Source organism: Solanum dulcamara, chromosome 6 (assembly GCF_947179165.1).
Source record: "Solanum dulcamara chromosome 6, daSolDulc1.2, whole genome shotgun sequence".
Taxonomy (NCBI): domain Eukaryota; kingdom Viridiplantae; phylum Streptophyta; class Magnoliopsida; order Solanales; family Solanaceae; genus Solanum; species Solanum dulcamara.
Window position 1 is genome coordinate 21,296,742 of NC_077242.1, and position 24,757 is coordinate 21,321,498.

At 35.6% G+C, this 24,757-nt stretch overlaps 1 protein-coding gene and 1 long non-coding RNA gene across 2 annotated transcripts; one reads left to right on the top strand and one right to left on the bottom strand.

Moving 5' to 3' along the window:
- Positions 1-5,147: 5,147 nt before the first annotated feature.
- LOC129893367 (uncharacterized) lies at positions 5,148-10,920 on the top strand. Its single transcript, XR_008767424.1, has 3 exons — positions 5,148-5,331; positions 5,904-5,981; positions 10,793-10,920. It is a non-coding gene; the product is annotated as an uncharacterized LOC129893367 (long non-coding RNA).
- Positions 10,921-12,637: 1,717 nt separating this feature from the next.
- On the bottom strand, positions 12,638-23,670 carry LOC129893043 (probable polygalacturonase). Its single transcript, XM_055968535.1, has 5 exons — positions 22,938-23,670; positions 16,562-16,682; positions 14,363-14,611; positions 13,775-13,928; positions 12,638-13,490 (listed from the first exon to the last, which is right to left on the bottom strand). Exons 1-5 carry the CDS (start codon positions 23,412-23,414, stop codon positions 12,965-12,967), a joined length of 1,527 nt encoding a protein of 508 aa, XP_055824510.1. The 5' UTR covers positions 23,415-23,670; the 3' UTR covers positions 12,638-12,964.
- Between the last annotated feature and the right edge of the window lie 1,087 nt (positions 23,671-24,757).

Genomic DNA, 24,757 nt, shown 5'->3' on the forward strand with positions numbered 1-24,757 from the left:
ATTCCTTCTTTCTTTCGTGCTATTACTTGAATCCAATTGGTATCTAGGTGATACAAATTGGTATCTGACCTTCTTGACTTTACTTTCGCAGATGGTTAGAACTAGAGCAACAAGAGCACCTAAGCCAGTCGTTGGGGCTGTACGTAGAGGAAGAGTAGCAATGAGAGGCCGTGGTAGAGGTCATGGGAGAAAGCCCACCAGGGGCAGGGTCTAGACAGGTGGTCCAGCCCGAGAGAGAGCAGCGACCCCTCCACCGGCTGATCAGGTAGTTAGAGATGATGTTGAGATGGAGGAGAAGCAGGTTCATGAGAGAGAATAACCACCCCAGCCTACTCCAGAGATGATCCGCCAGGTTCTCACCTATCTCAGTGGGTTATTCGATCAGGGACAAGCTCCCCCAGCACCTCATATTCCAAGAGTATAATATGCAGCTGTTGTGGCTTCTCGCATGACGGCGCCCTAGAGAACAAGCATGTTTCCTCGATTGACTATAGGTTCGGTAATGATGAGTGTCCAGCACGATCTCTTTGTTAAGTTCTTGAAGTTGAAACCCTCGGTCTTCAGGGGTACTAAATCTGAGGATGCTTACGATTTCCTTGTTGATTGTCATGAGTTGCTTCATAAGATGGATATAGTAGAGCGATTTGGTGTTGAGTTTGTGACATACCAGTTTTAAGGAGACGCCAAAATGTGGTGGCGGTCTCATATTGAGTGCCGACCAGCAGAGGCACCACCTATGACTTGGGCAACTTTTTTTGACTGTTTCATGGAGAAGTATATCCCCCGGACCTTGAGGGATAGGATGAGAGATGATTTCCTGAATATAGAGCAGGGGAGGATGTCTGTTGCCGCTTATGAGGCCAAGTGTTGTGCCTTAGCCAGATATGCTACTCAGCTTTGCTACAGTCCAGAAGAGAGGATTCGCCGCTTTGTGAAGGGATTGAGGTCAGATTTATGGATTTCAGCTTTACAGGTTGCTGCTTCAGCAAAATCTTTTCAGGAAGTGGTTGATTTTTCGATAGAGGTGGAGGGGGTGAAGCCAGATAACTTTGCTAAATAGACAACGTTTAAAAAGTTTCGTAAAGGAGGTGAGTTTAGTGGTTCTTACTCCAGAGGACAGAGTTCTAGGGATTATTCGACCTATCTTATTCAGTCTTCATTGCAGGTTTCATATGAAGGTCCGTTAAAGACTAGTCAGCCCTTTTCTAATTTTGGAGGTTATCTTCAGTCTTCTTCATCTTCACAAAGACTCACTCTTGACCCTAAGACTTGTTACGGATGTGGTGAGCCTGGACATATCAGAAAATATTGTCCAAGGCAGAGTCAGTCTTGGCATGATCAGGGTTATAGAGTCCCAGCAGTTAGAGGTGGAGGTGACGACTATGGTAGGGGCCATCATTCTGGAGGACGTGGTGGCCAAGGTCGTAGTGGTCGCCAGTCCGACCGGGGTGGAGGGTAGGTTGGAACTACTAGAGTACATCCCGACAAGGGAAATGGTCAGGCAGGCGACAGATCCCATTGTTATGCTTTCCCCGGGAGGTCAGAGGTAGAGGCATCTGATGTTGTTATCACAGGTACTCTTCTGGTTTGCAATAGCTTGGCCTTCATATTATTTGATCCTGGATCCACATTTTATTATGTATCTTCCGTATTTGCCGATGGACTCGATTTACATTGTGACTTACTTGACATGCCTATTCGTGTTTCTACTCCTATTGGTGAGTCTGTGCTAGTTGAGAAAGTGTATAGATCTTGCCTTGTGACTTTTGTGGGAAGCAGAACTTATGTAAATTTGATTATTTTAGAGATGGTTGACTTTGATGTAATCTTGGGTATGACTTGGATCTCTCCAAATTTTGCTATCTTAGATTGTAATGCTAAGACTATGACATTAGCCAAGCCTGGGATGGATCAGTTGGTGTGGGAGGGTGACTATCTTCCCGCCCCAGTTTGAATTATCTCTTTTCTTCATGCTAAGAGGTTGGTGAGTAAGGGTTGTTTAGCCTTCCTAGTACATCTCAGGGATGACAGTTCTGAAGTGTCATCTATTGAGTCTATTTCGATAGTGCGTGAGTTTATGGATGTTTTCCCCGCAGACTTACCTTGTATGCCACCTGATAGGGATATAGATTTTTGTATCGACCTGAAGCCCGACACTCGCCCTATTTCCATTCCACCTTATAGAATGGCCCTGCTAAGTTGAGGGAGTTGAAGACCCAACTTCAGGAGTTGTTGGGTAAAGGTTTTATTAGACCGAGTGCTTTTCCTTGGGGTGCTCCAGTTTTATTTGTGAAGAAGAAGGATGGTAACCTTCGTATGTGCATAGACTACAGGCAGCTGAACAAGGTGACTATTAAAAATAGGTATCCTCTTCCTTGCATTGATGACTTATTCGATCAGTTGGAAGGTGCTTGTATTTTCTCAAAAATTTATTTGAGGTCCGGTTACCATCAGCTGAAAATACGAGCAGCAGATGTACCGAAGACTGCTTTTCGAACCAGGTATAGACACTATGAATTCTTGGTAATGTCTTTTGGGCTTACAAATGCGCCTGCTTCTTTCATGAGTCTGATGAATGGAATCTTTAAGCCATATTTGGACCTCTTTATTATTATTTTTATTGATGATATATTGATCTACTCAAAGAGCAGAAAAGAACATGAAGAACATCTGAGAATTGTTTTGGGATTGTTAAGGGAGAGAAGGTTATATGCCAAATTCTCCAAGTGTGAGTTCTGGCTTGATTCAGTGTCTTTCTTAGGGCATATGGTTTCTAGGGATGGAGTAATGGTGGATCTCCAGAAGATTGAAGCAGTGAAGAGTTAGGCAAGACCTACTAATATCTCAAAGGTAAGGAGCTTTATTGGTTTGGCTAGCTACTATCGCCGGTTCGTCAAGGGATTTGCTTCCATTGCTTCCCAGCTGAACAATCTGACCAAGCAGAAAGTTCCCTTTATGTGGTCGGACGAGTGTGAAGAGAGTTTTCTGAAACTCAAGACCTTATTGACTACTGCACCAATTCTTGCCCTGTCAGTAGAAGGTAAGAATTTCATTGTTTATTGTGATGCATCATATTTTGGTTTAGGTACAGTGCTAATGCAGGAAAAGAATGTAATTGCCTTTTCTTCAAGGCAATTGAAGGTGAATGAACGTAATTACCCCACTCATAATTTAGAATTAGCTGCGGTTGTATTGCATTGAAGCAGTGGAGACATTATCTATATGGGGTAAAGTGTGAAGTGTATACAGATCATCACAGCTTACAACATGTGTTCACTCAGAAAGACTTGAATTTGAGGCAGAGGAGGTGGATGGAATTGCTAAAGGACTATGATATCACTATTCTTTATCACCCAGGAAAAGCTAATGTAGTGGCCAATGCCTTGAGTAGAAAAGCAGAGAGCATGGGAAGTTTAGCTCATTTGCAGGTTTCCAGACGTTCATTGGCTAGAGAGGTTCAAACTCTGGCTAATGACTTTATGAGGCTGGAAGTAACTGAGAAAGGAGGATTCTTGGCCTGTGTGAAGACAAGATCTTCTTTTCTTGACAAGATTAAAGAAAAATAGTTTGATGATGAGAAGCTGAGCCAGATTCGTGATATAGTCTTGCAGGGAGAGGCCAAAGAGGTTGTGATCAATGAGGAAGGCGTCTTGAGGATTAAGGGGTGAGTATGTGTGCCCCGTATTGATAATTTGATTCAGACTATTCTTGCAAAGGCTTATAGTTCGAGGTACTCTATACATCCTGGTGCAATCAAGATGTATCGCGATCTGAGACAACATTATTAGTGGAGCAGAATGAAGCGTGACATTGTTGATTTTGTTGTCCATTGCCCTAATTGTCAGCAGGTAAAATATGAGCACCAAAGGCCTGGAGGGACACTTCAAAGAATGCCCGTTCCTGAATGGAAGTGGGAAAGGATTGCAATGGATTTTGTGGTCGGCTTTCCGAAGACATTGGGTAAGTTTGATTCGATATGGGTGATTGTTGATAGGTTAACTAAGTCTGCTCACTTCATTTCAGTCAAGGTGACTTATAATGCAGAGAAGTTAGTCAAACTCTATATTCGCGAGATTGTTCGATTACATGGAGTTCCGGTTTCTATTATATCAAATAGAGGTACGCAATTTACTTCTAACTTTTGGAGGACCTTGCATGCTGAGTTAGGTACTAAATTGGATCTTAGTACTGCATTTCACCCTCAGACCGATGGGCAGTCTGAGAGGAAAATTCAAGTGCTGGAGGATATACTTCGTGTATGCATGATAGATTTTGGTGGTCATTGGGATCAGTTCCTACCCTTAGAAGAGTTTTCGTATAATAATAGCTACCACTCGAGTATTAATATGGCTCTATTTGAGGCACTGTATGGGAGGAGATATAGGTCTCCTATTGGTTGGTTTGATGTATTTGAGGTGAGACCTTGGGGAACTGATCTTTTGAGGGAATCATTAGAGAAGGTGAAATTCATTCAGGAGAAGCTTCTAGTAGCTCAGAGCAGGCAGAAGGAGTATGTAGACCAAAAGGTCAGGGACATGGAGTTTATGGAGGGAGAGCAAGTGTTGTTGAAGATTTTACCCATGAAGAGTGTGGTGAGATTCGGTAAGCGAGATAAGCTCAGTCCGAGGTATATTGAGTCGTTTGAAGTTCTTAAGCGTGTTGGAGAGGTGGCCTATAAATTGGCTTTACCTCCAGGTTTGTCTGGAGTGCACCCAGTGTTTCATGTATCTATGCTAAAGAAATATCATGGTGATGGAAACTATATTATTCGTTGGGATTCGGTCATGCTTGATGAGAATTTGTCGAATGAGGAGGAGCCTGTAGCTATTCTTGATAGTGAGGTCCGCAAGTTAAGGTCAAGGGAGATTGCATCTGTGAAGGTTCAATGAAAGAATCGTCCGATTGAGAAGTCCACTTGGGAGACTTAGGCGGATATGCGTGGAAGATATCCACATCTGTTCGTCGAGTCAGGTACCCTTTTTAATCCTCGCTCTTCTTTGACCGTTCGAGGATGAACGGTGGGTAAATTAGTATCTGTTGTAATGACACATTAGGTCGTTTTGAGAACTAAAGCTTTTTATTTCATAAAAAACTCATCCCGTAAATTTTTAATGGGTATTTTGGACTATTCAATAACTATGATTATTTAATTGAAAGGTGATTTTAGATAATTAATTTAGTTGGTGGGCTAAAGTGATAATTTAGTTAATATGTTATACCACTTGTCTCATATTTATTAAAATAAGAAGTAGGTTTACTAATTTTTAATTCATAAATTGAGGGCACAAAAGAAGAACAAGAACGGGTAGAAGAGAAAGAACATGACTTCAGGTAACACTGATTGCTTCTCTAACATTTGAATTTGGATTGAATTTATGATACCATACATATATTTGTATATTGCTTCTAATTGAAGGGATAAGAACCCATTTTATTGTTGGTGGTAAAGTACTTTAGCCAAAAACACGTGTAGGCCATTGTAGCCAATGGTAAAACAAATTTGTGAAAATTTTTGAGTAAAAAGATTTATGAAATATTATTAAATAATGATGACCAACACCATAGAATAGCCAATCATTAGGTGTTAAATATATAGATGAATGAGAGCACCTGGTATTTTATTTCAATTTATCATATCACTTTGTAACTCAGTTGACTTCTACCTTAATATTTATTATTTTGTTATCATATTATAAATTAGGTTTGATATATGGAAATATGTAATTAAATATTAGGTGTATTGTATTATATGAATATCATTATACTTATGTTATATTAAGAAATTGAGGCTTAATCATAGGCTTAAGTTTTAGGGAATTGATTATAGAGTTGGGTCTAGGTTAAACATATATAATATGGGTGTCCATGGACTCCTTTGCTTACGAATATTTTATACTTCATAGATTGGAAACGTTTTGAGGCATCGAAGAAAGGGAAATCAACGGTGAATTAGCTTGCTTGACTTTGGTTCTTCGGTGGAGGTAGGTTATGGTTTTTATTCTATATCATAAATAGACTCTTAATAGTGATTGATATTCATTGAGTAGTGTGTGAAATTTACTACGCATTTAATTATTGTGGTTTGGATGGTTGATATGTTGTTGTGATTGGTCTGAAATTCCAAGACCGTGGAATCAAAAATCTTGAACTTGCCCTATCAAAAATGGTGCCTTGAATAAAGAAGGCTTGATGAAATATTGTTAATGAAATAGAATGTAATCACAAAGAATGATAAATTAATTATATTTGGATTGGGTGTCACATTCCGACACGATATATTTGGATCGGATGTCACGTTCCGACATGGTATATTTGGATCGGGTGTCACGTTCCGACATGGTATTATTGGATCGAGTGTCACGTTCCGGCACGGTAATATAAAAGGAGAACAACTTAAAATGACTTAATGCTACCCAATCTCCAATAACTCATTTTCCAAAAGAGTGTGATGTGGAGGCATGAGTCCTCCTGTGTGATCTTAGTATTGTTGATTGGTTATGAAATTGTGTTGTCACTTGATCTTGATCTTGTTGGTTGCCACCTGTTAAGTGCTACGGTTGATTTTCCGCTATTACTTATGCATATTGATTTCTATTTTGAGTCGACCGATGATACCTACTCAGTACATGTTGTCATGTACCAACCCCTACTTGTATCTTTTCTTGTTTATTTTGTGGAGTGCAGCGAGTGTTCCACCGACTTTGACTCAACCTCAGCTCTAGTCAGTCTCCAGTCCATCGAATTGCAGGGTGAGCTATCCTTCTAGCTGACGATGGATTCTCTTAGTCATGACATGATGTCCTTAGTGTTCGGACACGAACTATGTCACTTATTTTATTTTAGTGTTTGACATTCTAGACTTAGTATTTTAGAATTATATGTCCTTGATGTGATGACTTTTGAGTTTTGGGAAAATATATTTATTTAAGCTTCTGCGCTATTATTATATTTATTAGTCGGGGTTTGTATCATTGGTTCTTCCACCTAGGAGGTTAAGTGTGGTGTCACTCATGGCCCAGTTTGGATCGTGACAATATACATCTATTGTATAAGATGATATTATTAGAATGTAAGCCTTAGTTTAGATAATCTAATCTTACTTGACCACCTCAATTTTCATAATTTTAATCCCATGCCTAACTTCTTGGAAGTTTCGGTTCCACAGTACAATGAGTCATTACTAGTTCGGACGATTTGTTCAATACATTTTTCTAACATAATGTAACCGTTCTTATAAGTCTAATGGAAATGAAAATAAAGGTAATTGAAGTCCTGGTATCGTGTTTAATATTTATCCTCATAAAAAAGTAAGTATATATAGATATTCGTTAAAATTTATGCTCATCCTTCTCCATTGTTTTTTTTTGTGTGTGTGTCGTGGAAAATTGAAGATATTGCTTATTTGTGGTTGGATTGAATTTGTTTGATTGAAGAAACTTGAAAAACATCATGGTTGGATTTTATTGAACTTGATTGTCAAAGATGACAAAGTAGGGCCATTAATTTTTGAAAGTTTAGGCTGGGGAAGTCATTGGTGCGTCATGAATGAATTAAACCTGGTAAGTGGGTTGGGCCGGATTAGACTGATCCTTTTTTTTGGCCCATCGGATATCGAGCTGGGTTGGGCCGGACGACACTCTTATTGGTCTGGGACAGTCCGAGTCTAACAATGAAAAAACGTAAACAGTCTGGCCCATGACCTATTAAGGATATAGTGTCTGGGCCTAATGGGCCGGTCCGAGTTGGGTCCGTTGGACTTGATTTTCTTTTTTTGCGGCGTTTATGTATTCGAAAATTTAAGTCAATCATCAATATAGTGTATCATTATCTATTTAATTTAGAAGTAATTATAACAATTTATATATTCACAATATACTATCTATTATAGTGATATATTTAATTATATATTATATATATACTTACAATCTATATGTAATATACTCACAATATACTATCTATTATAGTGATATAATTAACTATATATTATATATATACTTACAATCTCTACCAAATATACTCACAATATACTATTTATTATAGTGATATAATTAACTATATATTATATATATACTTACAATCTATATCTAATATACTTACAATATACTATCTATTATAGTGATATAATTAACTATATATTATATATATACTTACAATGTATATCTAATATACTCATAATATACTATCTATTATAGCGATATAATTAATTATATTTTAATATTTACTTACAATCTATACTAAATATACTCATAGTATACTATCTATTATAGCGATATAATTAATTATATTTTAATATTTACTTACAATCTATACTAAATATACTCATAGTATACTATCTATTATAGTGATATACTTAATTACATTTTATATGTATACTTACCATTTATATCTAATATACTCACAATATACTATTTATTAGTATGTATATACTTACATTATAATATATATACTTACAATGTATATCTAATATACTCACAATATATTATCTATTACTTACATTATATGTTATATATACTTACAATGTATAACAAATATACTCATAATATACTATCTATGATAAAAATAATTTTTCAAGTATTGAAATCTTATAGTGACTATAAATTTATAGGGAAAAAATTAAGAAATGCAAAGACTCAATGAGTCTTTGACTTTATTAATATATTGATAAAATTCAAAACATACAAGTTACAAACTTACAATTAGTAGTATATAATAAATTGTAATTTCTACATATTTTGAATCATTTTCTCCAATTCATCTGTATTAACATTAACAGGAATTGGCTCATAATTTTTAAAATCAACAAATCCGTAATTTGGACTAGCTTGTGCCGGAGGATCTCCAATTAACATTATTTCTTCAAGTTCTTCGTCTTCTTCCGTATCTTCTGTTCTTCCTTTATTTCTACGCTCTGATCTAATTCAATCTCTGAGGCAAACTAAAATATTCATGGCATTGCTCCCCAAAGAGTGTCGATTGTCTCTGATCTGTTGTCTTCCTTGACTAAATGCGCTCTCCAATGCAATAGTTAATATTTAAACATTTAACACATCCCTAGCCATGGTTGATAATACTGGATATTATTTTTTATTGTTCTTTCACCATTCTAGTGTAGTGACACTATTTTCGTCATAGGTCTCTGGAGTCTATCTCAAATAATAATTAAGTTCGTCTCGATTTATGCTCCATTGTGATGTAGGCTGTATTCTATTCCAAATAGATAAATTAGAAAAATCATGGGCAGGAATACCACGTGTCTGTCGTTTAGAAGATGGTGGCTTGTCAGAAGAACGAGATCGAGGAACAGTATGACTAGGGGTAGCATTATCAAGTAAATCGATATAATGATTATATAATGTTTGAATATAATCATTTGTATCACTCATCGCCTTAAACATACTAAGATCTTCATCTTTTGCAATTTCTATTGAAGTATATATAAGGCGAACATATTCAAACATAGTATTAAATTTCATATACGGATTTAACATAGCATCAATTAAATAAATAGGAGGAATAGGAAAAAAATATTTTAAAATTTTTTCTATCATTTAAGCAACAGCTTCTTTGTAATCGTCTTTCTTTTTATATTCCATAAGCAATACAGAAATTTAGGCTAAATAAGCTAAAATATTAGAAGTAGGATAATAAGTATCGGAAAATTCAAGAGTAGCCAAATAATTATTTTCTAAAAACATAACAACATCATTAATTTTAGTCCAATCAGATTTTTCCAACATGACTTCGGAAAATTTATATGCATATTGATTAAAAATTATAGTTATAGGGGCTTTATAAATATTACAAGTCTTTAAAAAATCATAAGTCGAATTCCACCTAGTCTCAATTTCTTCGGGCATTAATTCTGGTCTAAGATTATTTTTTTCACATTTTATTTTAAATTATTTAAGTCTAGTTTTACTATTATTTCTTTGAATAAAACCAACTGGATGCCTAATTTTTTTAATTGTTGGCTCAAAAAAATAAAGTCTATCTTTTACAATTAAATTATATATATGACAAGCACATCTAATATGAAAAATATATTCTAAAGGGGGGAACTCAGTTTTCAAAGAATTAATAGCAGCGGTGTTGTTAGATGCATTATCAAAAGAAATACATAAAATTTTGTATTGAAGACCATAATATTTTACAACCATTAGTATAGAATCAGAAATAAATTGTGCATTATGTCTTTGGTCTGCATCATATTTAAATGCTAAAATACGTTTTTGCATAATAAAATCACTATTTATCTCATGACAAATAATAATTAAATAATTATTTTTATTTATAGCACGACCAAGATCAGAAGTAAGTGAAACTCTACATGAAAGATTTGTTAATAACTAACGTAAATAATATGCATATTGTCCATGAAGTCTAAAAATATCTGATCTACAAGTACTTCTAGGAGTACTGTTAAATATGAGATTATAAATTGATTGTGTATAATGTATAAAAGCATCAGAAGAAGCAAATGAAAAAGGTAGACAACCCACAGCTATCATTTTCGTTATTTATTCACGGTCCCTCATTTTATTATATGTCCCCATTAATTTTTCGATCTGTGAGTTTTTTCTACCTTGAACTGGGCCAGTAGCATCCCCTATTCGTTCTTTCCAACCAGGATGCTCATTGTCTAGATGTCTAGTCAATTGACCCGTTTTACCTCGATTACCACCGATCTTATGCTCAAAAAAAATTTGGCATTCTTTACATTGAACTTTAGTTGTTCCGGCTATGCGTTCAAAATAATGTCATACTAAACTAGTTTTTTTTCTTTCTTTTACAGGTCGTGGAAAAAGATTAACAGTTCTAGATTGAGCATTATATATATCTACATCAGGACTAGTTGGTGTAACATCCACATCATCATTATTATCTTATTCTATTTCTACTTCAAATTCATTTGGTTCTTCTATACCGTAAGTTTCTTAATATTCATTTCATTCATATCATGTGCACCTACACTTATTTCTCCAAATTCACTAGATTGTGCTTCAGGCATACAAGAATAATTTTTACTTGTATACCTTTACTGAAAAATATTTTTTTTCTTACTACCACTACCTCCGCCGGAACACAAATTTTTAACACTTTTACCTATATTTTTTAATCTATCCATTATGCAAATTAAACTAATAAAAATTATAAATACAAAAATTAAATATTTAATTATACTATAATTAACTTACTAAATAAAAACAAGAGAAGGAACGATTATACCAAATTGCCGGAATCAAATAAAGAATCGTAAAATTGATGAAATGTTGAACACTTGAAAGTTGAAAACTTCCACTTGATATTGTTAATTGCAAAAAATAACAAAAGATTGATATCACTTTAAGAGAGAATTGAGAAATTGAGAGAATTAGATGATTGTTGGTGGGAAAAAATGATTAAATGTTGTAGGTATTTATAGAAAAAAAATTTGATTAATAAATTATTATTTTTTTAAAAAAAGGTCTTTTTTGGCCAATTTTCAAAAATGGTCATTGGGCCAATGGCTATATAGCCGTTAGGCTCAATGACTATTACTGAAAAAGTGGCCCAATTGGCCAAATCTGAAAATTTAAAAAAAAAACAAAATTGGGCTGGTGGACCGTTGGCCAGCTACCGATCCCTTATCGGGCTGATCTTACCGGTCCAGGCCAAAAAAATGATCGGACAGGCCCAAATTTTTTGGGGGTGGGCCGGGCCGGTCCCTACCGTGTCGGGCCCTTAATGGGCCGATCTTGGTGGGCCGAAAACTGGGCCACCCGGCCCACACCCCTATAATGAAGTGGAGATTTGCATTCGGCATTTGGTGTGACAAGAATGTACAACAAAACTTAGAGGTAACTATTATCGAGTGGTCGGTGGTTAGACCGATTTTGTTGTATTGGGCTGAGTGTTGGCAGCTAAAAACTCATAGGTCCAAAAAATGCAAGTGGTAGAAATGAGGATGTTGAGATGCATGTGCAGGCATACTAAGAGCGATAGGATTAGAAATGTGGATATCCAGGATAAAGTAGGAGTGGCCTCTGTGGTGGATAAGATGAGGAAAGAAAGACTGATATAATTTGGGCATGTGAAGAGGCGACGCGCAGATGCCCCAGTGAGGAGGTTGGATATAGTGGGATTGAAGAGAGGTAGAGGTAGGCTGAAGAAGTACTAGGGAGAGGTGATTAGACAAGATATGATGCATCTTCAGCTTACCGAGAACATGACCTTAGATAGGAAGATTTGGAGGTTGCAGATAAGGGTAAAAGTTTAGTAGGTAGTTAAGAGTTGTCGTATTACTAGTCTTTTCATATAGTCTCTGGCCTTTTGTACATGTTATCACCTAGTATTATTGTAGTTCTTATTTTTTATATCTCGCATTGACAGTTATTTATTGTGTCTCGATTGTCGCACTGTTTTGTTGGTTCACCATGTTAGTTACTTTATTGTCCAAATTATTTTCTTCTTCTTTGTACTTGAATTTTTCTGCACTTGAACCGAGAATCTTTCGAAAACATCTGTATTTTCAGGTAGCTAACTAACTGAGCTGCTAAAATTTCCGATTAGAAAGAATCTCATGTTGCCTCAAGAGTCATTATTGTATAAAATGCATAGCTATGAGAAAACGCGTTATTAGGGGCATGTTGCTCTCTGCTGACACGAATCATTGTCCCATAAAAAGTTGAAACAGTTTGAGTGGAAACCTCAAGCTGCTTTCATACAACTGGAATAGCTGTTGGAAAGTTTGAATACATAAGCTAACTTCATTGTTCTATGTACAATGTAAGGGAAAAAGGAATATTACAGGTATAGGAAAAGAAAAACTAGAAAATGACTGACTGGGCAAAGAGTAATTGACTGAACATAGAACATTGTAAGCATCTCCCCTCCTCCATTCAGTAACTATTCAATATAGACAGAAAAATCAGAGGCTGGCCACTGGGAAAATTGGCACTCGAAAATGTGGAAATTTGAAACCATTTCAAAAGTCATAATCTATGTCCGATGCATTCTGAGAGCCAGAACTTCGGATCAGATGTCCTTGCTCGTCATATAGGTCAAGGTTCTCACAGGGGGCGGGAAAGACAGTACCAATAACACGACCTTGAACGTGAGAGCACTGAAATATGTGTTTCTTCTTGTATGTTATCCCAACTGACATATCTCTGAAAGTTACATTTTTCACTAGAATTTCAGAATTTCCATGGATACGAACGGGCACACGAACTCCCTCTCCGTGTATTGACACATAGCTTATGTCCTCTAGTACTGGTACGGCTTTGGGATCAAACCCCCCATCAGGATGTTCATTGTAATCTGTCTTGATGACGATCCCCACCCTAATGTTTGCAAATGTCAAGTTCCTGTATGCTATGTGTCGTACATATCCTCCTCTGCCAGCTGCTGTTTTGATGCGAACAGCACGCCTTGAGTTCCAGACATGTACATTTTCCACGGTGACATTTGACACCCCACCAGACATCTCACTTCCTATCGATATGCCCGCACTGCATATTGTTCAACCAAAGTGAGCGGCATGTAATGTAAATGGTGTTGCTCTTTTTGATGCTCAAAATGAGAACAAAAGTTACATTTCTTCAAACCAGAGTTACTAATTATCAGCAGGTTAACAATATCAACAGCAATGAACATTTTCCCAAATATACTGAATCAAGAAAAACAAATGATTTCCTTCCTCAGGCAGCTATATATGTTGAAATGTCATAGGTGCAATCGTTGTCAGAAACACCCAGGTCATGAAAACAAATGCAAGTGCACATGGAAACCTCACCTGACCATCGAACGAACTACAAGATTGCGGATGACTATATTTGTTGAAGGCCGTCCATAAGAAATCCCATACTGATCCCAACCGCTCTTTATTGCAATGCCATCATCACCAACACTGATGTAACAGTTCTCGATCAACATATCTTCACATGAATCTGTCCACACCATACTTAAACATCAAGAGCTTGCACTGAGAAAGAGGGGAATAAGTAAACAATAAAAAAGTGCATATAGTTTATCAAAGTCTATGACAATGATATCAACCTTAGAAGAATTCCGGTTCAGCAGGCTTGCAAGAATTTTTGCATATTAAAAATCTCAGAACTTAATTCTTATTCCCAATGAAAAGAGCAGAAATCGTGTTTATAAGCAGCTTAAACAAATTATCTTCACATATCCTAGCTTGCTTATTATTGATTTCATTAAATAATGAGAAATTCACAAGAAATCAATAAAATTTAGTCTAGAAATGTTATTGTTCACAGCTGACCAATATATAATGCAGGCTGATCCTAATCTGCAGATATAAAAAGTGACTACTAGCTCAAGGTTTTCTATTGTCTGCAATGATGACATATTGAACATTCACCTGGATCTATGCCATCAGTATTTGGAGCGTCGAAGATGGGTGCCAGAATTGTGACATTCTTGATTGTTACATTTTTGCAGTCATATGGATGCAGCGTCCAAAACGGAGAATCACGCAATGTTATATTAGATATCACTATGTCACTAGACCACATTATCTGGACAAGCGGCCCTCTGGTATTGTTAAGAAGCCTCTGCTTGTACTTCTTCCACCATGCTTGACCCTGCCCATTAATGGTACCATTATGCCCTGTTATCAGGAATATGTACACGGTCAGATTGAGTTGGTTAGCTTCATACTTCTGCAAAAATTTCAAAAAACTTCACAAATCAAAATCTGTAAACAATTACTTTGTGCATGATGCAGGCAAAGTTCATGTATCATCACATCACCTAGTTCACTGCTGAACCTTTAGGAAAACATGCAATAGATCTAACGTAGAATATTGATGTATGTGTGTGAAGAAATAATTCAATATTTATCCATACATGAAGTGAATAAATTTTATTCGTCGAATATGACAGATAAATTCTGGAGTGAAGTAGTGTCACTTCATTTGATCCCTGAAACATTTTTCAGCTGCTTCTCCCTGTGTCCCCTAATTTATGAACCAATAATGCAAAAAAGAGTTTTTATTCAGCAGTGTGGATGGAATATCTGTAATTTGAGCACCAGCGCCAGACACTTCTGTTAGAATAATTATAACATTGCATATTGACCTGCCACATGATCGATCTGAATGATCCACAATCATTTGAAAAACAATCATTGTACAAAAACAAAAGCAGCATAACAACTCCTCAATCCCAAGCTAGTTTGGGTTGGCGTGAATCCTCAATATCTATTTTGATCCATTTGGAACCTTTCATTCCAATACTTCGCAGTGGACTTAGTCACTAGTAACAAGAAGGGTGAAAATCATTTTCACCCCCCAACTTTGGTTTTAAAATCAAACTCCCCCCTCAACTTTGAACAATAATCACCCCCCCCCCCCTCCTTATTTCATGCATTGTCCATATAACCCTTGTTATATCACATCTATTTAATATCTCTTTATATTATATATAATTTACTTTTTAACATACATATTTATAACTTTTTCTTTAAGTTCTTTAACATTATAAGTAGAATAATATTTTTAAGAATTTATCACAAAATTTAATATTATTCTTATGACCATTATTTCAATGTAATATGCATTAAGTGTGTGTATATGTATGTATACGTATATTTTTACTTTTCTCCACTATTTTACTCCATGCGTTTCATATTGCTTGACTCTTCTTGATATATATGACTCCCCTTAAAAAAGTTAATTAGAGGTGTATTTTACTAAACTAACATTATTAATAATATTTTGAAACCTTAAATTTGACTATTACTACTTTATGCAGTTATTTAATACCAAGGGTAGAAATAAAAAGATATTAAAATTTTTTTAAATTTCATAAATTGAACAAGTAAACTAAAACAACTATTTTTAGAATGAGAGTCAAGTAATATAAATGGTAGTGGATATTTTCTTCTATATAAATAACAAGTTTTGATTGACATTGATGGAGTATTTCATAAATTATAATCTAAATAATACAATCTTTAAGAATTTGTCCTTAATTAAATTAATTATTTGTATTTTCTACATTGAAATATTTTTGTATAGTTATTATTCTCTGCTATTTTCACTTGTATAAGTAAATATTAGAGTTTTGATTACTATTAATAAAATTAATTTTCTCATTATGCTAATTGACTTTATTATAGAACATCATTAACTTATATACTTAATTAGTATTTTTCACTTTTTTGTCCAAAAAATAATGTTTATGCTTTTATGAAAAAATTGTTACATTAAATAAAAAAAATGAAAATACCATGATTTCTAAAGAAGAAAAAAAATTGATAATGAAAATTGAAAGGGTAATAGGCATTTTAAAAATTTAATTAGGATAAAGGGGGGAGTTTGATTATTGTTCAAAGTTGAGGTTGGGAGTTTGATTTTAAAAGCAAAGTTGGGGGTGAAAATGATTTTCACCCGTATTAATAATGATGACAATGTAACTAAATAATAAATAGAAATACATCACTTTTTTTCAACAACTTGGAAACTATGGAGACTTCACATTGCAAAATTTTTGCTGTTTCGGGTGAAGTTACAGGGTCAGTTTGACAGTCATAAACTTCCAGAAACAAGTCACTAACCTGTGATTACAACATCTCTGAGATTCTGTCCATGGATTAAACTTCCGTAGCGTGGTCCAATATGTTCTCTCCCATATCCATATGAAGGCAAGGGAGGCATGAGAGGCCAGTACTTCTCATCCTATTGGGCATCACAGATACAAAGAGAAACACAGAAATATCATAAGCTCACCCACTTGAAATAAAATAAAATCAGATATAGTTTTAGTAATAAGAAATACGCAAAATGACGGGCAAGTATGAAAAATTTATCTAGCTATTTTGCTCAATGAGTAAATGTCTAATTGTAAAACAACAGAGAATACAACCATATTGACAAAAATTGCAGTACCTCCATTAGGACTTGAATTCATTTTTCTAACTTTGCAGAGTCATTAGTATTAGAGTTACAAAATGTAAAATGTCTAATATAAGGCGGTAGCACGGAGGCCAAAGTATTACTTTTTAGTGGACGAAAAAAGTTGAACTGGCAAAGATATTAAAAGGCGCTCTGAGAAACTTCTCATGGATTATACTTTCCAAGAGTGTGTGTTATCCTGGCATGGACAGAATAAGAAGCTTGACATATATGTTGCTCAGATCCTGCAAAGTCCTTGCTGCACCCAAGTTGCTCTGACACAATTTGGTTGTGGGTGCGGTCAACATAACTTGAGTGCTTTAACTACGCATATTGCCAATTAGTATAGGTTGAGAGGGTATTTGGATTGATCTTGGGTTTATGTCATATATATACACAAACACAGTAAAGTGACACTTTACTGTTATATGAGAACTTATCAATAAAATATTAAGTGTTTATAAAGAATTTAATTATACTGACTTTAATTTAACAACTTCAATCAATTGTCAAAAAATAAACTTATAAATGTCGCAGTATACATCTATAAGCATACTCATAGATTAAAGTCACACATTGTGGTGTGGTTCAACTAATTTAACTCGCGGATTTTATTCTCACTAACTGATGTTGTTAAACCACTGCAAAGGATGTGAGTCTGACTTGAGAATCATGACCATCATTCCTGAATTATTATCAAATTCCTCGATATTCCTGTTACAGAATTACTTGCTTTCTTGTATGTGGCTAAGTGCGTTCGATGGAAGTCATCAAATTTGCTCACATTAGGATCCCTTCCCCCTGTAAAGTTTGCGTACACTCTACTCTACTGTCCCCAAACTCCACTTTGTGGGATTTCACTGGGTATGTTGTTGTTGTTGTAGGATCCCTTCCCCTAAGGAGCCATGAAAGCTTCTATTGTTCCGAACTTTACGAAAGGAGGCTAGACCAAGGCAGAAAAAAGAGTTAGGATTCAACTGATACCCCCATCTAGCGACATCTTTGGTGGATGATTCCTACCCATTTCTATGGCACGCTGGAGGCTGGACAGACCTCCCTGCATTAAAGTCTGGCTGAGCTTCGGGCTTCCTGCAAGGAAGGTAGAGGAAAGGGGAAGAGGAAGCACTTCTTTTCATGGTGTTTATTTTTTCTTAATTTTAGTGTGAGTTGTTATTTCTTGAATAGCAGTGATGTGTCATCACTAGTGTGTGATTTACACACACTTCTTTTGTTGGCTGGTTGTTGGTCAAGTGTCAAATAGGTTAGACCCCTGTTGAGATGTCTAAATGAAATGTCATGACACGTTAGGGGGTTGTCTATGTATTCGGACAAATATAAACCACTTTTTTGTTGTATGTCACTAGTCAAAGGAACATAAAGGAGATCATGCAATAGAAGTTCACCTTGAGTTATGGAACAATCGGGGATTGATAAAATAGCCAAATGATCCAAACAGCTTCGAATGATAGATGTTCAAAATTCAAATTATTTTGCGAGAAGTAGGTAATGAGTCTGAAGGTGTAAAGCAAATCACAGTTTGGAAGAGCTTTAGTGTATGACCATTCTACAGATGGAAGTGGAGAAGAGCTTTTCCCAAGGCAATCTGATCTCGCTGTTTACCATTGTTTTTATAAAACCAGATTGGCTCAAGAAGCAAGCCAAATGATTGATATGTTTGACATACGAAATCAAATATTTTAAGCAGATTAAGGTGATACTCTATAGCCGATAATATCTGTGGTAAATTATCACCCACCTTTCAATTGAAATGCTAAGGCCTCCACCAAGTCAATCACTAATATACCTTGAGTTGACATAAGCAGGGCAGTTTTACCCAAAGGAATAAACCTTGGTGTCAACAAAGGCAAATAGCTACATGCCTTTTAGTAGTCTCTAGGCAAATAGCTACATCCTTGCCTCATTAAATAGATGTATCTAAGGATGTCCAAATGTAATAATGGTACTCAAGTTCGGAGATAGACCAATTTATAGGAAGGTCAGTGAGGCAGTAAATTTGTTTGCAGGACTAACCGCTGTTTGTCTTTAATAACAAAATGTTTGGCATCTTCCACAAATGTTTCTGTTTCATGTCCAAACACATTTTTCTGTTTTGATTTTGGAAACAAAATAGACATAAAGTTTACTCTCACGATAATTCCAAAAACCAAACACACACAACAAAAGAAGCAAATATAGAACAATAAAAAAAGCAAAAACAAACTGTTAAAGGAATCAGGGAACTTGACTCACAGACACATGGTGATCTTAGTAGGAAAAATACCGTCTGCCTAAAACATTGACACAGAAGGTCAAGCCCAAGATCACATACTTGAGAAACCATCCACCCAGCTATATGCATGCCTTACCTCGATGACATATTGATATGAAAAGCATCATTTATGACCAACTATAATTTCCAGTTAGTTCAAATGTAAAGTTCCTACAGAACTCTCCCATCTGTAACCAACCTTACTAACAGGTATTAAAGACTTTAGGCAGTAATAACTGGAGGAAATGAATAGAGGCAACATATACATGCAGCAACTGGAAATTTGACATCATCAAATCCTTTTAATTTGGACTTAGCAAAGAAAAAGACCATGTGTTATACCACCCATGAGTCAAATACATAGTGCAGGCAAAAGCTGCAACAAACTCAGTTCTTAGATCACTTAATCCATATATTTTTGGATAACAATCACAAGGAGTTGTTAAAAGCTCAGATCGATAACAAGATCATACGGAATAATAAATTCGAAGCAAGATCAAAAACCATGTAACAGATTGGCATTGAAAAGAAAGAATCAGGAGAAACAACCAGCAAGTTAGTACATACAGAGTATATTAAAAGAGGTGAACTATAAGAGACCGCCAAAACAAAGAACCTATGGAATTATAAATCAGAGACAGATCAAACTCCCTGCACCACCTTAGCATTGAAGATAAAGATAAGCATTAACTAGGAAGAAAGAGGAGAAAGAACCAGAAATTCAGCACATATAAAGAATATTGAAAGAGGTGAACTATAAGAGGAGAAACAACTAGAAATTCAGTACATACAGAGAATATTAAAAGAGGTGAACTATAAGTGAACACCAAAACAGACAACCTATGGAATCATAAATCAGAGATAGATCACTCTCCCTGCACCACCTACGCATTGTAGATAAAGAATGAGGAGAAACAACCAGCAACTCGGTGAATTAGAGAATATTAGAAACAAGTGAACTAAGCCAACGGGCAAAGCAGAGACCCAAAGATCTATGTTGATGTACCATGCAGATAATGCAGGTGCAGCTGGGATGTAACCCAAGAAGTGGTTGTAAAAGCAGTTAATGTTGACAAATGAGGCACTATTCAGAAGTTTTCAAACTACAGTCTCCGGTGGGATTATATTCCATCCGTCCTATTCTATTAGTCCTGTTTTCCTATTCTATTAGTCCTGTTTTTCTTGCTTGCCTCAACACTAATAATATCATTATTTTATACAACTTTTGAATTTTCAACTTTTTAAGTTCATTTGGATAAATCAAATTTAAATTCTGATTTGATGTTCTCTTATCTAACAAACTAACTTTTCAACTGATCCCTTTGTCCCATTTTGCGAGACACCACTTGATTATCTTGGAGTTTAAGATGATAATTTGGATTGTATATTATACAGATAGGAGTGGCAAAAAAATAAAACATAATTGTTTATAGTTAGTGTAATAAGGAAACATATCAATAAAAGCACAAAACTTAAATTTGCTCAGTTAAATGATTTTGAACTCTCGAGTCATATGAAGGTTGTACAAAATTATTGAAAGCTCTTATGTTTCAATTCTTCAATAATATAGAAATGCTATGTATAGCCCCCACATGTTCCCTGATCAATTACTGAACAACACATATTTCCAACTTCTCGTATGTTGTGAGTCAAATTAGGATTAATTTAACAGGAAGGATGCAGTATATGTATTGTGAAACATATCATAATTGGATTAGAGCTTTGTAGCATGAGGTGATTTCTTCCTATTTGCCCAAGTCATAATGATAGAGTTACATGGTACATGTATTGGTGGGAGGGTGCAGGTATACAATGGAGAAAACCAAGGTACGCTCAAGCTGACCGTGCGCCGCCAGTATAAAAAAATTGAAAATAATAATAATGATATTTTCCTTTTTAAGGAAAGGTGACTTATTTTGGTAGACCAAAAATTACAAATAAGAAATATAATAGGACAAAAAGAGTACTTGCAAGAGATTAAGGAGATCTACTCTTCTATAAATCTAGACCACTTATAAGACTTCTCATTTGTTACCTTCTTCCTTCAAGTACTTAATCAGTTATGAATAAATTAGAAGTACAAGTTTATTATTTTTCAGTTTCAAAAAAATTAGAAGTGCAAGTTTATTATTTTTCAGTTTCAAAAAAAATTAGAAGTACAAGTTTGCTAAGGGGGCAGCCCGGTGCACTAAAGCTCCCGCTATGTGCAGGGTCCGGGGAAGGACCCGACCACAAGGGTCTATTGTACGCAGTCTTACCTTGCATTTCTGCCAGAGGCTGTTTCCAAGGCTTGAACCCGTGACCTCCTGGTCACATGGCAGCAACTTTACCAGTTACTCCAAGGCTCTCCTTCAGTTTGCTAAGGATTCGGGGATTTTGGACATCTTTTACAATAAACAAAAGGGTCTACAACTTTATATTCCATTTCCATTTTCTTTATAGAAAAAGAAAATCCATTTGCATTTGACTTTGATCATTAAATTTAAGATTTTTCGAAATTATACCAATCTAAAGTTTTACCTTTAACCCATGAAGCTTAAACGACATCTCAAGTGTGCTATCTTCTTTTGTTCTTCTACTAGCTAGAAGTTTTATCTAGAGACAAAGACCTATGGATTTGTGATTATAATAGTTCCTAAACCTAAATGAATTGGAAAACAGAGTTTAATTAGAAGTTGAAGAAAACAAAATCAAAGGCAAGTGGAAAGCCATATGACTTAATGACCACATCAACTACAAAAAAAGAAATTGATGATGAATTAAGGAAGATGAGTTAAGATGTATTGGAGGTAATGTATACTACAAAATAGTTCTACACATATTAAGGTGATAGGAATATCCAACAAAGAAAGTACATCATCAATGTTCTAAGGCAATGTGATGTAACAAACAATAGTGTTCTGCAAGCGTTTGGTTGATGTCAATAGAGAAAGAGTCTTAGCATAGATCCATACAGAATAGCTTCTTCGAGATCTCCATCTACAACTCAAGATAGGAAACTGTTTGATCCACACTTTTCGAATGAGTTAAGATGTATCGGAGGTAATGTATACTACAAAATAGTTCTACACATATTAAGGTGATAGGAATATCACCACCAACAAAGAAAGTACATCATCAATGCTCTAAGGCAATGAGATGTAACCAACAATACTGTTCTGCAAGTGTTTGGTTGATGTAAATAGAGAAAGAGTCTTAGCATAGATCCATACAGAATAGCTTCTTCGAGATCTCCATCTACAACTCAAGATAGGAAACTGTTTGATCCACACTTTTCGAATGAGTTAAGATGTATTGGAGGTAATGTATACTACAAAATAGTTCTACACATATTAAGGTGATAGGAATATCACCACCAACAAAGAAAGTACATCATCAATGTTCTAAGGCAATGTGATGTAACCAACAATAGTGTTCTGCAAGTGTTTGGTTGATGTCAATAGAGAAAGAGTCTTAGCATAGATCCATAAAGAATAGCTTCTTCGAGATCTCCATCTACAACTCAAGATAGGAAAATGTTCATTCCACACTTTTCGAAATGATTCGATATTTACAGTTGCTATACTTTATGAGACACATCCAATATATATAGCATATACAGTTAGACAATTTCTCAACAACCCCATAATCCAAATCATGTGTAGCAAGCTTGTCTACCACTATGAGCAAAAGTACATATAGCAAACTATAAGCAATTAGCAGTTAATTTCTACTGTGCAGCATGCAAAGTTCAGAACTTTTAAACATTGACAGATCAAGAGAGTACTTACATCAATACCCAATATTACAGCACCCTCAGCAAGGAAGAGAGTCATATGACTGGTAAGATTAAACGGCGCCGTTAACCAATATCCAGGTGGCACATTGAGCTGTCCACCACCTTTCTTACCAAGCTTGGAAATAGCCAATACTGCCCTCTCAAAAGCCGCCGTATTCAATGTGACGCCGTCACCAACCCCACCAAAGTCCGTCAAGTTAAAAGCCGCCGTCCGTAGCTTCGGCATCTGCCTCACCGGAAAATCTCGCCGGAAAAACAAGATTCCGGTAGTAGCATCCCTTTGCCACATTAGAAGAGAAAATATGAAGGCGATCCAGAGAGCAGTCAAAAGGGTTTTGTGGTTGGTGAATAGTGGTGGGATCCATTGACGTGGGTGGTGGAATTGAGTCCACCGGGATGAAGACGACGGCGTTAGAGTCTCAACCATAGTATAGAAATTGGAGATAGGAAGAAATGTGAGTGTGTGCATGAAAATATAGTACTACAACTACCAAAAACAATAATGCTAACTGAATTATCAGAAGAAAAAATAAAGAATTTGGAAGGTGAAGTGTAGTGGTCAGAATCAGTGAGATGGGGGGCATGGGGGGTTTAGGTAAATGGTGATGAAGTGCATTCAAAGGAACAACAATGTTTGAGATACACAGAAGAAGCCTTAATTTGAAAACAGTAGGTGTCATGTTCATTTTGGTGCTACTTGCATTATCTGCTCACATGTTTGCCCTAATTACTCACTATTGTTAATTGAAGTAAATTATAGGTAAATTTGTTTCAAAATATTTGACATTTTAAAAATTAATACTACTACTTTGTCAATTTCCCTATTACTTCCCATTAATGACATATTAGTTAGTAGTGGAAAGGGTCAAAAATATATTTCTGTTTTTGTTTGTTAATTAAGTTTATCTTATTATGAAGTGGATTGTCCACTTAATCTTATTTTATACACGTGGGGCCCACTGAAAGTGGGCAACCCACTAATTTTCTTCTTCCTTTAGCCATCTATATGTGTATAAATATCCTTAGCATCGAAAGGATGAAGAACACAGATATAGAAGAAGAAAACATACTGCTATCTGTTTTTTCTCCCTCTTTTGCCAAGTTACTTTATATTACAACACGTTATCAGCACGAGGCTCCGGCTATTTGTTTTTGAAGGTAACAAAAGGTGGTAAGAATTTTATTTAATTTTCTTTTTATAAAATGGCAAACATTTCAAAACTTGAATTTGTTGCTTTGGATATCTCTGAAAAAGATTACTCCTCATGGGCACTAGATGCCGAAATTCATCTTGAATCGATAGGTCTAGCAGACATCATCAAAGATAATAACACGGCATCTAGTCAAAACCGTGTAAAAGCTATGATTTTCCTCCGTCACCATCTTGACGAGGGTCTTAAATTACAATATCTTACATTAAAAGATCTCTTGAAATTGTGGAAAAATTTAAAAGAAAGGTATGACCACCTGAAGTTGGTCATGCTTCCACAAGCACGTTATGACTGGTTAAATCTGAGACTGATGGACTTTAAAAATATAACTGAATATAATTCTGCTTTATTTAAAATTATAGCTCAGTTAACTTTATGCGGAGATGAAATCACGGAACAAGATAAACTTGAAAAAACATACTCCACATTTCCACCCGCGAATATGCTCCTGCAGCAGCAATATCGCGAAAAAGGCTTTACAAAATATTTTGAATTATTATCTCACTTACTTATTGCTGAACGCCATAATGAATTATTAATCAAAAATCATGATAGTCGATCCGTTGGTTCCTTGCCGCTCCCTGAAGTGAATCAGGCAAAT